This window comes from Chanos chanos, chromosome 13, assembly GCF_902362185.1.
Source record: "Chanos chanos chromosome 13, fChaCha1.1, whole genome shotgun sequence".
Lineage (NCBI taxonomy): Eukaryota > Metazoa > Chordata > Actinopteri > Gonorynchiformes > Chanidae > Chanos > Chanos chanos.
This window is the reverse complement of record NC_044507.1, coordinates 21353031-21367043: the sequence shown is the minus strand read 5'-3', so window position 1 is coordinate 21367043 and position 14013 is coordinate 21353031. Positions and strand designations below refer to the sequence as shown.

Genomic DNA, 14013 nt, shown 5'->3' with positions numbered 1-14013 from the left:
AGACCTGGATGCGTCTGTTTTTCTTCTTCTTCTTCTTCTTTTCTCTGTTGTGAGAGTTGCTCTCTGAATTCCTTGGATGTGCTGAGGGATCTGGTTGTTAGTTTTGTCGTTACAGTAGCTTCAGCACAGACCCCTCAGTTACAGTAGCTTCAGCACAGACCCCTCAGACGGAGGCTTCAGACAGGCCCAGTCAGAACCGATCATAGCTCGTCCTGAGTGTTCCAGACAGTAATAATCTGTGTCTTGTTGGATCTGGGGGTTATTCCAGAAAGCGGATTTAGTGAAAACTCAGAGTTAGTTAACTCAGAGTAAGTAGTAAACCTCCTAATAGAAGAGCCCTATGGGTTCATTCTCCTAGCAAAACAAAGCCATAGGGCTCTTCTATTAGGAGGTTTACTACTTGCTCTGAGTTAACTAACTGTGAGTTTTCCCTAAACCCACTTTCTGGAATACCCCCCAGGTTGGCAGACTAACTGATTTTTATTTTCCAAGGCAGAGGTGTACTCCGTGTTCCCTGTGCTAGCTGGCATTGCTAGTTGTGCTAACACTCTCTCCCTGTTCATTTCCTGGTGAATAGGAGAAGGGATAGAGAGCTGGGGGCTGATACCCCTTGGCTGTGCTTGTCCAGCGTCATGTGGGTTACATGAGTTTTATGTAAAACCCGATACATTTTTATAAGTGAATACTTCCCTAACCCCACTTTAACCTCACGTTGATAAAGGCTTTTTATGATGATGTTAGCACCATGTTTGCTCCTCCATTAGCGTGTTACGTCGCGCAGTGTGGGAGCTGTCAACACTTCACGTTTCTCTGTAAATCCACATTAAGGCCGAGCACGTGTGAACAGAAGGAAATCGCGCTGTAATGGTTAATGCATTCGAGAAGAATGGCCTCCAGGGCGAAGCAGAGCCGGAACAAAGTAAACCTCACAGACCCCAGACGTTAAGCCTTCGGCAGGGGCCCCTAATCCAGCAGGGGCCTAATCTAGCAGGGGCCCCTAATCCAGCTGGGGCCCAAATCCAGCTGCTGTTTGAGATGGACTGAATGCCAAAGACAGATAAAGTCCGGAGTGGGGAAGGTTCCAGAACAATGGGCCAGATTGGGTCCCTGCAGCCTTTCTGGGTGGGCTGTTGTTAGGGAGACAGACTCGGTGAGGAGCTGCTTGCTCCTGTACTGCAGCAGGAGAGTGAAGGAGGGAGACGGGGGGGCCACTGGCTAATTAAACCAGATGCATTATGGGGGGGAAACTGCTGCGCTCTGGCCAGTGATGGGCGTCCTAAACACAGGGAGGTTGAGGAAGCAGCCAGGTGCCACGTGGATGTCACACTGTTAGAGATAATTTTAGCAGCCAGCACATAAATGTTGTCCTTTATACAGAAGCGATACTGCTGGTAACTAATGGGCTGATGGTTTGACACTAAGGCTAATAAGTAAAGCTGTGTGTGTGTGTGTGTGTGTGTGTGTGTGTGTGTGTGTGTGTGTGTGTGTGCGCGCGCGCGTTTGAGGAGGGACAACACCTATTTGATGTCCTCTGCAGTTATTTGAACATTCTTTTGGATATTTTGTTTGAGAACATAAATTTTAAACAGTTAACCTCCTCAAAGGAAAGGCTTGTGATTGAGCAGTGGCATTACAGAAGCTGCCTTTTCTTAGGGGCTTAACGGCAGGCTTCAGATGGCTGATAGTGATTTGGTTTGTGCTGATATATTGGGTGTTTTTGTAAGATTTTTGTTAACAAGCAGAGTCAAGTGATTCTTATTTAATTTTAATACACATATGTGCACACAGCATGTGAGGTAACAGTTTGGCTGTCTATAGACATATCACTGTAGTTTACTGTGTTGGCTGTTGGCTCATGTGGCAATTAGTCCAGATGTATATGTTTTTGTCCTCTGCGCCTGAGGTAAACAGAGGTCCAAAATGAAGAGTTAATCCTCCACTGCTCTCAGCGCAGATATGATTGGAGCCCATGAACTCTGATAGCGTTTTAAAGTTGGAGTTAATCAAAACCTGATCCCTCAGATCTACAGGGCTCCAACCACCCTGCTCGAAAGTTTGTCTTGAGAATTTCATTATTGGCTGAGCTGCAGAGGGGGGAGGCACTGAGCCGGACCTGTGGTCACCTGTGCCGGGGGGGGGGGGGGGGGGGGGGGAGCGTTTATCTGACTGATCTCTGCCTTACAGAGACCCGACTGCTCCGCAGGGAGATGGCTTTTAGATGGTGGGGGTGTGATTATTGACCAAATCTACTGAGACACACAAACACACTCACACTCACACACAAACACTCACACACACTCACACTCACACTCTCACACACACACACAAACAGAAACATACACGCTAGAGGTGGAGCCGAATCCAAATACGGGATTTGTGTGGTGCTGATGTGCCAAAAGATGAAGTATTTCGTTATTTGTGAAACCTATACTAAAGCATAACTTCACAAGATGCTCCACGTAGGAGCAGGCGGCAGACTGCTTCTCCTGATATTAGCACTCTAAAATAACACGTAGCCTAAAATTACAGCTTTATTCTCATAATATTATGACCTTTTTCTCGAAATCTCAGAATTTTTTTCTCCTCAATGTGGCCCTAATACTCCGTCGTAGGAACTGCACTATGTAAAGCGGATTTTTTTTTATTGGGAGGAGATTAGCCTACGTTCGCTCTGGCAGTGTAGTTAACGGTACTTTAGAGAGAGAACAGTTTTTATTTGCAGGCCTAATGATTTTTTGGTTTGTTTATATTCTGTCTGTTCAGTTAGGGTGGGTGGTGGCGAGGTTCACAGTGTTCACATAGGCATAGTTTAGAGTTTAGTTTGGCCTATTGGTTTGACTGTGGATTTGGAATTGAATGTCAGTTTTGAAATGATTTTGTTTTCAATGATGTTTATGGTTATACATGTTTATTGCTGGGTTTATGAAAACCATATAAACCAATACTACAGTTAAGTGTTCATAAGTCATTATAATAGTTTATTGAAGAACACTTATATTAATACTTTAATATCCTAAAATTAGAAGTGTAATGAAAGCGAAAACAGGATTGTAATGCCTATTTCCACTTCTATTCAAATACAAATAATTTTGCTGCCTCGACAAATACAAAGAGAAATACTGGGCTCTCTGCACGTCCCTCATACACACACACACACACACGTGCGCACACACACACGTGCGCACACACACACCCACACACAATAAAAGGAGATGTCTGTATTCCTTAGTGTAGCTACATAGTTTTACATTTATCATTTATAAAAATGACCTTTGCACAAATTTGAATAGTACTTGAATAGTAGTTATACTACTAGGCAAAGGTATAGCAATGTCTATACATATAATATGTACTGTTTATCTTACATTAATACGATACTCAATATTGTCCCACTTATCAAACTTTTATGCATCTCTCTTTGTGTCTTTTGCTCCATTTTTCAATCCACTTCTCAAGAAGTCTTTTTAAGGTACATAGACGCTTTCCCATGTGCACTTACATGCGCACGTGCACTTTGGCCACACCTAAACAGTTGACGTGGGTGAGGCAGGGGGTAAGGGGGGCAGCCTTGAAGCTTAGCTCAGGGAGGCCTGCCTGCAGAGGACAACTGCTGTAACCCGTGTCAGTGTGAAATAGATCTGTCTGCCACGTCTGCTCTCGGCTATCTCACGCTGAGAGAGTGGCAACGACAACAGAACCGGTGACGAACCCACCTGGGCTCCCTCCAGTACTGCTGCTCTCCAACTGTACAGTGTACACACACGCACACACACACACACACACACACACGCACGCATACACACGTACACACGTGCACACACACACACACATACACACACACACACAAATACACACACACATACACACACACAAACACGGCTGAGATGACAATAAATCTCTACTTGACTTGACTTGACTCACACACACACACACACACACACACACACACACACACACACGTGTATACATACACAGACAGAGAGAGAGTGAGAAAGAAGAACATAGAGAGAAAATCAAGACAGAAAAATAGACATGGTCCTGAAGCCTGTGCACCTGTATGGAAAGTCTCAGTGCTGCTCTGAATCTCTTCAGTATGTGCTGCCTGTCCATCCCTCCTATAACCTCATCTCTCTGCACTCCTCCACCCAACTGTCTCTCTCCACTACTCCACCTAACTGTCTCTCTCCACTCCTCCACCCAACTGTCTATCCCTCCTATAACCTCATCTCTCTGCACTCCTCCACCCAACTGTCTCTCTCCACTCCACCACCTTACTGTCTCTCTCCACTCCTCCACCCAACTGTCTCTCTCCACTCCTCCACCCAACTGTCTCTCTCCACTCCTCCACCTTACTGTCTCTCTCCACTCCTCCACCCAACTGTCTCTCCACTCCTCCACCCAACTGTCTCTCTCCACTCCTCCACCCAACTGTCTCTCTGCACTCCTCCACCTAACTGTCTCTCTCCACTCCACCACCTTACTGTCTCTCTCCACTCCTCCACCCAACTGTCCATCCCTCTTACAGCCTCTTCTCTCTCCACTCCTCCATCTAACTGCCTCACACCGGAGTCATGTCCTTCATCTTAACCCTCTTAACATACTGAGACTACAATCTCAGATGATGTGCCTGCCCGCAGCCCTCATTTGACAAGTTATCAAATCAGCACTGCTTGATTGATGGGGTAGGCAGGGCTTTTTTCGACAGCTCAGATGGTTAACGATGATAGGCTATAGCCTCTGTCCATCAACATAGCATCGGCGTAAACTGCAGTGGTTATTAGATAGTCGTCAGTAGATGTAGTTTAGAGAAAGAATGAAATGCAGTGCAAACACACACACACACACAAATGAAAAGTGAGAGGCATGCTAAAATGAGGGATATGGGAGTATGAAAATGAACCACAACCAACTGCTCGAATTCATTTACTTGAACACCTCTCTCTCTCTGCTGGTGAACCTTCTGCTTTCAAATAAAATAGGTGCTGTTTTTCTCTGATATTTAAGATCAAAAGATTAATGTAAAGATTCTGGCTATTCTTAGAGCCTAAAGCTAAGGTTGGAAAAACGTTTGCTTGGAAACTGAGTCTTTTTATTTTCCAGACGTGAAATCAGTCAGTCTGCTGATGATAAGTTGGCTATGAGTGTTCTGTGTGTTTATGGAGAACAACTTGTTAGTAAGACAGAGAGAACTGTCATCTCACGCAGGGTTGTTTGAGCACTCTGTTGAGCGCGCCTGTGATCCTGGCCAAGCTGGTGAAATTTGATGCCTGGGTGACACCCCGCACTCCATAATTATTGGAGTCCTCAACCCTCTGTTAACAGGCCCCCTCCGAAAAAAAGGGGGGGAGATGGTAAACATTTAGGGAGCTTCGTGCAGGTGTGATTGGGCGCTACTCATGCATTCACCGCGCAGCAGTAAGCTCCCACGGGTGAAGAGCGGCGTTCGAAAATTCAGCCGTCAGGATTCTCCGCATGAATCACACACTTAAGCACAGGCTCTGGGCTTAAACAAGACGTCTGAATCAACACACGCTGTGGAGGTGGATGTCTCTGGAGTAGGGATTTTTATTTTTTCATGAATAATTGTTTCGACAAACTGTTTTTTTTTCCCCCCTGAGTGGGCTTGATTGAATGTTTCATGAATGGGTGGTTGTGGTGTGATGGAGGAAAACAGGTGTGTGTCTCACTCCCTTTGAGTGCTGTTTCTTGCTTCCTTCCTAAGTAGCTTAGTGCTCATGGCTGTCCATTCCCACCCTCTGTGGATGCACATCCTGTTGTGGTGGTGGGGGGGGGGGGGGGGGGGTGTGATTTAGGTGGGGGGGTGAGGGGTTGGCAGGGTCATCGCTGCCACGCTGCTCTCGTCTGAGTGGGGCCTCTTGATGTCGCCTGTAAATCTGGGCATCTCTGATTGTTTTGATACCATTGTCTGACGCTGTAATGGAATGTTGGTCCTCTCCAGCTAATCCCGTCCGTTCCCCCCTAAACCCCTCACACCCCCCCTCCCCCCTGTCTCACTGGCCTACTGGGGACCTGCAGTGAATTGGCTTGGTGACTAAGCTGCAGACTACGGAGGCAGGGAATAAGCTGGTCGGTTGATTCCATTATTCCCAGCCTCCGTTTTTTTTTTTCTTTTTTTTTTGTTGGGCATGGAAAGGGTTTGGGCAGTACAAAGGGAAAACGCTCTGTGCCCCTGTCACCTTGGAAAGCGGCTCTCATTTTTCATCCCTGTTTTGCTCTTCGATTTGAGCTGTAGGAACACAAAGCCCTCTCCGTTGCTGCTTTCATATATATATATATATATATATATATATATATATAGTTCAGTCAGGGTTTTTTAAAAACATTAAGGCATCGTTTTTTAACCGCGCTGGGCTCTGGCGTTGACACAGGACCGGAACGTTTAAGACAAGCAAAATGTCAGGCCTGGTCAGCAGATTATGCACACGGAGAAAGTGGCAAAGGTGATCTTTTTCTATCTCTTTAGAAACTCGTTAGGCAGTAGACAGTGTGTGTTCAGCGTCATATGATGAACCAACACCTGAATGGGTCCCAGCGGTGTAAGTGCCGACCAGTATGCTCTGATGACCTGAGGAAAAAGCCCAGTCGTCAAAGCTTTTTACTGAGTGCGTAAACGGCTGTGGGCCCAGTGTGGATGAGGGACATTTGAGCCAACGTTGCTTTGGCTTTAATTGGGGCGGAGGTGTTGTTGTGAGAAATGTAGTCAGAGGCAGTGATGAAGGTGTCCGTGTGAAACAGCCTCAAAGGTGTTTTAAAAAACCTCTGTGCCCCCCCCCCCTCTCTCTCTCACACACACACACACACATGCTGTCTCTCTCTCTTTCTCTGTCTCTGTCTCTCTCTCTCTCTCACACACACACACACACACACTCACACATGCTGTCTCTCTCTTTCTCTGTCTCTCTCTCTCTCACACACACACACACACACACACACACACGCATGCTGTCTCTCTCTCTTTCTCTGTCTCTCTCTCGCACACATACTTTCTCTCTCACTCTCTTTCTCTCTGTCTCTCTCTCTCTTTCTCTCTCTCTCTCTCTCTCTTTTCCTCTGTCGCTCTTTCACACATACTTTCTTTCTCGCTCTCCTTCTTTCAGTTTCTCTCTCTCTCTCTCTCTCTGTCTGTCTGTCTCTCTTTCACACATACTTTCTTTCTCGCTCTCCTTCTTTCAGTTTCTCTCTCTCTCTCTCTCTGTCTGTCTGTCTCTCTTTCACACATACTTTCTTTCTCGCTCTGCTTCTTTCAGTTTCTCTCTCTCTCTCTCTCTCTCTCTCTCTCTCTCTTTCTCTCTCTCTCTCTCTCTCATACTGTGTAGTGCACAATCTTGTTGCCACGCGTTTCCTTTCATTGGCCACAGGTGCTGTGAATAACCAATCAGAGATAAGCCCACTTTAAAGGCAAACATAACTGTCTCTGCACAGAAAGAACAGTTTGGCTGAAAGAACAGCTGAAAGAACAGTTTGGCTGATCGTAACGGGAGATTACTGACAGAGTCCTCTCTGATTAAAACCACCTCTGTCCTTGCTTAGCAATTGGAGGAGGCTATTTTAGTCATTTTGTCTCAGAATCCCTAATATAAAAAAAAAATCCCAAAAACTCTTAAACGAAGCATTGAGTATTATGTTTCCAAAATGTATTATGAAAAAAGGGTCTCTTCTGGAGTATTGTTATGGATGTGGATTAGCATTTTCAGTGTAGCTACAGCACAGATGAAATCCAACAAGCTGTCATTCTTCTTTTAGAAGATTTACGCCTGTTTTTACCAAAACCCAGCTTAGGAGGCAATAACATTGTGGTATTAATGACATAAAAGAACATTTGGAATGTAATCATTTGTATTTGAAATACTGTAAAAAAAAAAAAAAAAAATGACATACTGTTTGTTCACTCCATGGGACGGGTATCTAAGCTCAGCAGCTTTTTATCATTGTTTGAAATTTAACAACTGATCAAATATATATTATAGTAAAATAGTGACTCAGGATGAAACAACCGTGTTTTGTCTGAAGTTTATGCAGAAGCATCGTAAATATCTCTGCCTGTCCTAACTGATGGAGTGGCCAGCTGCCGTGATGAGTCTGGAGATGCATGTTCATATGCGTATGCGTATGCATGTGACCTGGGAGCAAATTGTCTGCTTAGCGTTTAGCATGCGCAACACACACGACACCACACACAACAACACGCACCACAACACACACAACAACACACACAACAGTACGCAAAACAACACACACGACAACACATACAACAGCACACACAGTACACACAACACGCACAACAACAATACGCAAAACAACACACACAACAACACATACAACAGCACACACAGTACACACAACACACACAACAGCACCCACAGCAACACATACAACACACACATCAGCACGGGCAACAACACACACAACAGCACAAAACAACATGCACAACAACACACACAACAACACACACAGCAACACGCACAACAACACGCACAACAGCACACTCAACAACATGCACAACAACACGCACAACAACACCCACAACACACACAACAACACACCCAACAACACACACAACAACACACACAACAACATGCACAACAACACACACAACAACACACACAACAACATGCACAACAACACACACAACAACACGCACAGCAACACACATAACAAAACTCACATCAGCACGCACAACAACACACAACAACATGTACAACAACACACATAACAACACGTACAACAACTTTCCACCTCTGCAACACTGGAACCATTAACTACCCCCTCCCCCACCCCCTTTAAATATTACACCTGCAAACGTTTTATTTCAGTCATTTTCTGCCAGCAAGCCATAGGGATAAAGCCTTCCTCTGCAGCTCTCTGGTCAAGGCCTCCTGTCAATCAAACACCCCCCCCCCCCCCCTCCCGTCCGGTGGGCCCGGAGGAATGAGAGCTATGTCAGCTAAGCGTGTCTGACAAAAGCATCCCTTCCCCTTGTCGTGAAGGTGAGAGCAGAGCTTGTGGACGTGTGTGACTGTGGCATAATCACTTCTGAAAAGGGTGACGCTGATTGGAGAGGAAACATGTTGGAATTGGGTGAGCGCAAAATCTATTTGGTCTGTGACCATAGCAATGCTCGCAGAGCAAACAATTAAAATGCTAATTTCCAATCCCTGTGGTAAGGTGCTAACGACTCAGCTAGTCGTCAGATTAATGAATAATTTCAGGTGAAGGTTAAAGCATTATTCCCCTGAACCGATTTTGAGGATGGAGCCCATCAGACGCAGAGAGCAAATCATATTCTGTACCTGTGGCATGCACAAGGGTCAAAAGTGAATCAATAAAGAGGTATTCATAGAAATGATTTATTATCTAAGCAACCGCTCCACTGGTTATGCAAATATGGAACATTCGATGTGTAACTCGTGCGACATAACTCGTTTCTATTGTGTGCGATTCTACGTGGTTTGTTTGTGTATGCAAACTGTAGAAAAAAAACAAAACAAAACAAAAAAGAAATATTTCAAGTCAGGTTAGCTTTTATCTTTTCAGAGTGTATACACTTGTTGGAGAAGAGGAGCTGAAGATGAATGAAAAGTGAGCACCATGCACATACAGAGGTTGAGAGGAAATGAAATTATGAATCATATCAGTAATACTCTGTCTGAGCTACAGGTTTCTGTTTCTGTTTCTTTCTGGAACATTCTTCACACCCACCGCTTTCGCGCAACTCGCTACGTGCTTTCCCGTTAATTGCGAAGGAGAAAAACAAAACGGCACAAAACTACTTTTCTATTACGTTTGGCGATACAATAACAATGAGACGAAGCGTCTTAATGCGGATTCTCTGCGCCATTACGCGGTGAAGTCTCTTTTTAATTATATCTGGCTAATGAGGTCGTTGTGATGCACAGCGCTGTCTCGCTCCTCCAGATAACGCAGCACAACACCGAGGCTCCTCTCCGCCCGGCCGCTCCGCTCCCTCCGTCAGTACTTAGTGTTTGCGCTGTTTGGAATACTAGTATCCCTCTTTATCGATCGGGTCCATCTCATTTCTTTCTCCGTCTCTTCTTTTCCCCTCTTTCTTTCCATTTCTGCGTCTATCCCCCTTTCATCACCAAGAGCTAAACAGCAAGGGAGAAGGCAAAGTGTTTGATCGTGAATTTCAATTGCTGTCCTCTGAGTCCGAATGCAATTGCTCCAAATTGAGGAATACTCACAACTATAATGAAATACATCAAAGAAAGAAATGCTAGTCTGTTTTACAGATATACAAATAAAAACTGGTCGCTCTCTTCCTATATCATCTGAGGCAAACTGAAGCACTGGCTCAGTAGTCTTGTCTGGTTTCGTTTATTCCACACTAACCTACAGAAAACCTCAAACGTTTCACATCTGTTCTGTCAGCAAGGTGCTCGGGGAGATTTGGCTTAATCCAGAGGTCAGAGTTGAACTTTAAATTCCTTGGAGTTTGTTCTCTCTTAGGATATTCTCTCTTCTACTGAAATGGGTTCCTTGCTCGATACCTTATAAGGGCAATGTAAGTGAACGTAAAGCTGCTGTATGGACATACAGGGGCCATCCAGAGAAGCGCACCTCTCTGCCCCGCTGCACGTTCCTGAACACGTGTGGAACCCGTTCAGTGCGACACCTTCATTTGAAGTCAGCGACACGACTGATAGGAACTGAGAAACCCCACAGCTGTTCCTGCTTTCGAGTTGTCTTAGTGACGTTAATGGTGGAATGTGTGTGAGTGTGTGGGCTTCTATGGGAATGACATTTTTCAAGGGCAGTTGAAGCAGGACTTCAAAGGCATCTTTCTCTGAATGCTTTGAATGGACCAAAGTGACAAGGAAAGGAGGTAGGAAGGAAGAACGAAAGGAAGAGCTTAAGGAGACAACAAGGAGCAGAAAGAGAGAGAGAGAGAGAGAGAGACAGAGAGAGAGAGATTTTGCAGTTTGCGAATCCTATACCATTGAAAATGTTTCATGTGAGTTTTGTGCTGGCTGCTCTATAACTCTATAAAGCTGTTTTTTGGAGATGGTGTGGTTGAGTCCTGTGTTTGAAGAGGATGGAGACTTGATGACATCATCCAAATCAGAACACACTGAATTTTCCATTAGCTTTTTTTGGGGGTTTTTTGGGTCTTTATCGTGCTCTGATGAATATGAGCGTAGAAGGCTTGGCCGTCTTCACGTGGTTACATTCACTCAATGCACAGCAAGCAGCTCTGGCACTGTAATGTATAAGCCAGAGGCATAACAACAGTTTCACGTGTCTCTATGCTCTTGTCAGTTTGAAATTTTCTGTTTCCTATCCAAATAAATGATCTCTCTCCCCAGTTGTTGCAGTGACTGATAGTTGTGTTATGAGGATGTCCAAAGAGTGAAAAGCATCCTCAGTGTCCTCCATAACGCTCCCACCTCAGAAGAAAAATTCTCAGAAACTAAAAACAAGTCCTGATCTGAACACAGTAAACCTTGAACTGTACTCATGTACAGTCTCCAGTCCTTGAATGTGATAAGCAGTTCGCTCGAGAGATTCTCCTTCACAGTGTTCAACAATGGAGGGAAAAGAAATCGTGAAAAGCGCCTGAAGTCGAATTGAAATAGATTAACTGCATGAATATTTCATACATCAGGAATATACAGAAACAGAACAATGCCATGCCACAGAGTTACCCTAAGTAAAAGAAATGTAAGGGTGTTGTATAGTAAGGGCCTGAAGGTAAAGGTCAGTCTTCTATGTCGGTGATGGACTGAGGAAGTTTAATTCCTTAGTCAAGCCATGTGGACTCAGTCTCACTCATGTCCAAGGCAAGCCAGGATCATACCTCAGTCTCCAAGTCAAACGAGTTGGTCATTTCTTCATTCATTCAAGTAGCATGCTAACTTAACGACTGGCGTCCACCTAAATATTGTATATTAGAGGTTAAAGCTGTTTCAATCACAGCCATTCTCTGAGTATCGTATCGTGTTGCGGACGGTAATTCTCTTGTCATCTGGACCCAGAGTTTAAGCCACCTGAGATTTAAAAAAAGGGTTAAAAAAAAAAAAAAGTCACATGGCAGAGAGAGATGAGAGTGGATAATGGTGGTGGTGGAGATCACAGCAATGCCAAAATATACGTTCATATAATGAAACTGACGGAGTGCAGAGGGGCACAGAATGACCTCAGACATATCTGTTTATAATGAAGCATATACACCTCATTCACAATTTCAAACATCTTACATTTCTGATAGTTCATGTAAACTATGGAAAATGTGTCATTTTTAGCTGATTGATGGCCAGATAACGGCACATGCAGTGCCTTTACTGTGCTGGCCAGTCTACAGTGAACACACATGGGAAGGTCCAGTGATCGGTATGTGCCCTTGATGCAATGTTTTTAATGCTGTTTTCCACACATATGTGTGTGTGGAAGTGCTGTGTCAGTTATGAACTCTGACCCTAATTCCGTGCTGCTGTTGCGACCGGGCCGTTTGATTGGCTAAGCTGCCGTTTGATTGGCTAATGCCCCTCTCCTGTTCTGTTCTGCAGATGGGCAAATGGGAGAACAGGAGCCTGACCCTGAAGTTCCCAGTGTGGCCGCGCTTTAACTCTTTCGGGGACGCGGAGACGGACGACAATCACCTGAGCATCGTGACTCTGGAGGAGAAGCCTTTTGTCATCGTGGAGGACGTGGAACGCCTCACGGGCACCTGCATGAGGAACTCAGTCCCCTGTCGCAAGCACATCAAAGAGTGAGCGACGTTCCTCTCTCTCTTTTTTCATTCTCTCTCTCTCTCTTTAACCTCCCCTCTTCTTTCTCTCCTGTCTGCTCCGCTTTCGTCTCCATACACCTCATTCTCCCCTCACTCTCACTTTCTTTTCTCCTCTAAACTCCTCCTCGTTTACAGAGCACTTCAGCTATCTCACTGGCGAACTTTTGGAGCCAAAGTACCAAATGATTAATGATTAGTTATTTACCTCTCAGTCTGCTTGTTTTGGCAGACCCCAAACTAAGGTGTAATTTGTGCACCTATAGAGCCAATTAAATTGTTTTACTGCAGTTAAAAGCAGGAGCTGTTTGACCGCTCACTTGCGTGGTCTCTTCTGAACACAGCACCGAAATTGTTTTATGTCCCAGAATACCTCCAGGCTTTTTGTGTTGAGTTTTAGAGATTAAAAAAAGTATATATATATATATATATATATATATATATATATATATATATGGATGTACAATGGCACATTTATTTTTAAATTGTCTGGCTTGTAAAAGTCCCAATGAACTGTGCAGCCGTGATTAATGGTTGCCAAGAATACTGCCCCCTGTGTCCTGAGGCAATTCACCGGGGGGGTCATGTGGTACTTTATGCACTGCTAAATAGGGCGAAGAATATATGATCTCATAGGATCACTGTAGCAAAAGCCCGGTCCAGGCAGAGGAGACGAGTGTGGTATAGTGGTATATCACACATGCACACACACACACACACACACACACGCATGCAAACACATACACATAAACACACACACACACACACACACTGTGTGTAGCCGTGCGATGCCCACTCATGTCCACTTGCCAAACGAGGCAGTGCTCCCCGCGTTGCGTTCTCCTCCGACGGCACGATTCCCGCTCATGCGTCCACTGCGCCCATTTGGAGAGCGGGAATGCATGGGGAAGAGGAGGACAGGGGTTCAGTGATGCATGCCGAAGCACTCACACAGGAGCAACACAGCCACAGACACTCCTGCCTCCCAACCCGGGAGAAAGAAAGGCCTCCCTCACTCCACTAACTGCCCTAATGGCTCCCCTCTAACTCCTATATCAGAAAAACTACTTAATTCACTCAACTCCCCGGCCCTCCCGTGGCCACATCGCTGTCTCGGAGAGAGTGAAATAAACGACATTCTAATTCATCTTCTGCAGAAGACATCCAGTTGATTAGCATACAGTAAAATGACAATAAAATGACTGCAGCTCCAGAACATCAGACATATTTAGGGCATAATTTGATAC

At 45.0% G+C, this 14013-nt stretch overlaps 1 protein-coding gene across 1 annotated transcript in view; it reads left to right on the top strand.

The window, feature by feature from the left end:
* Positions 1–14013, top strand: part of grin2aa (glutamate receptor, ionotropic, N-methyl D-aspartate 2A, a) — a 97309-nt gene that overhangs the window by 66022 nt on the left and 17274 nt on the right. The window contains exon 4 of the mRNA XM_030790030.1: positions 12546–12748. Coding sequence (XP_030645890.1) covers positions 12546–12748 — 203 coding nt within the window. The remainder of the gene's footprint in view (positions 1–12545; positions 12749–14013) is intronic.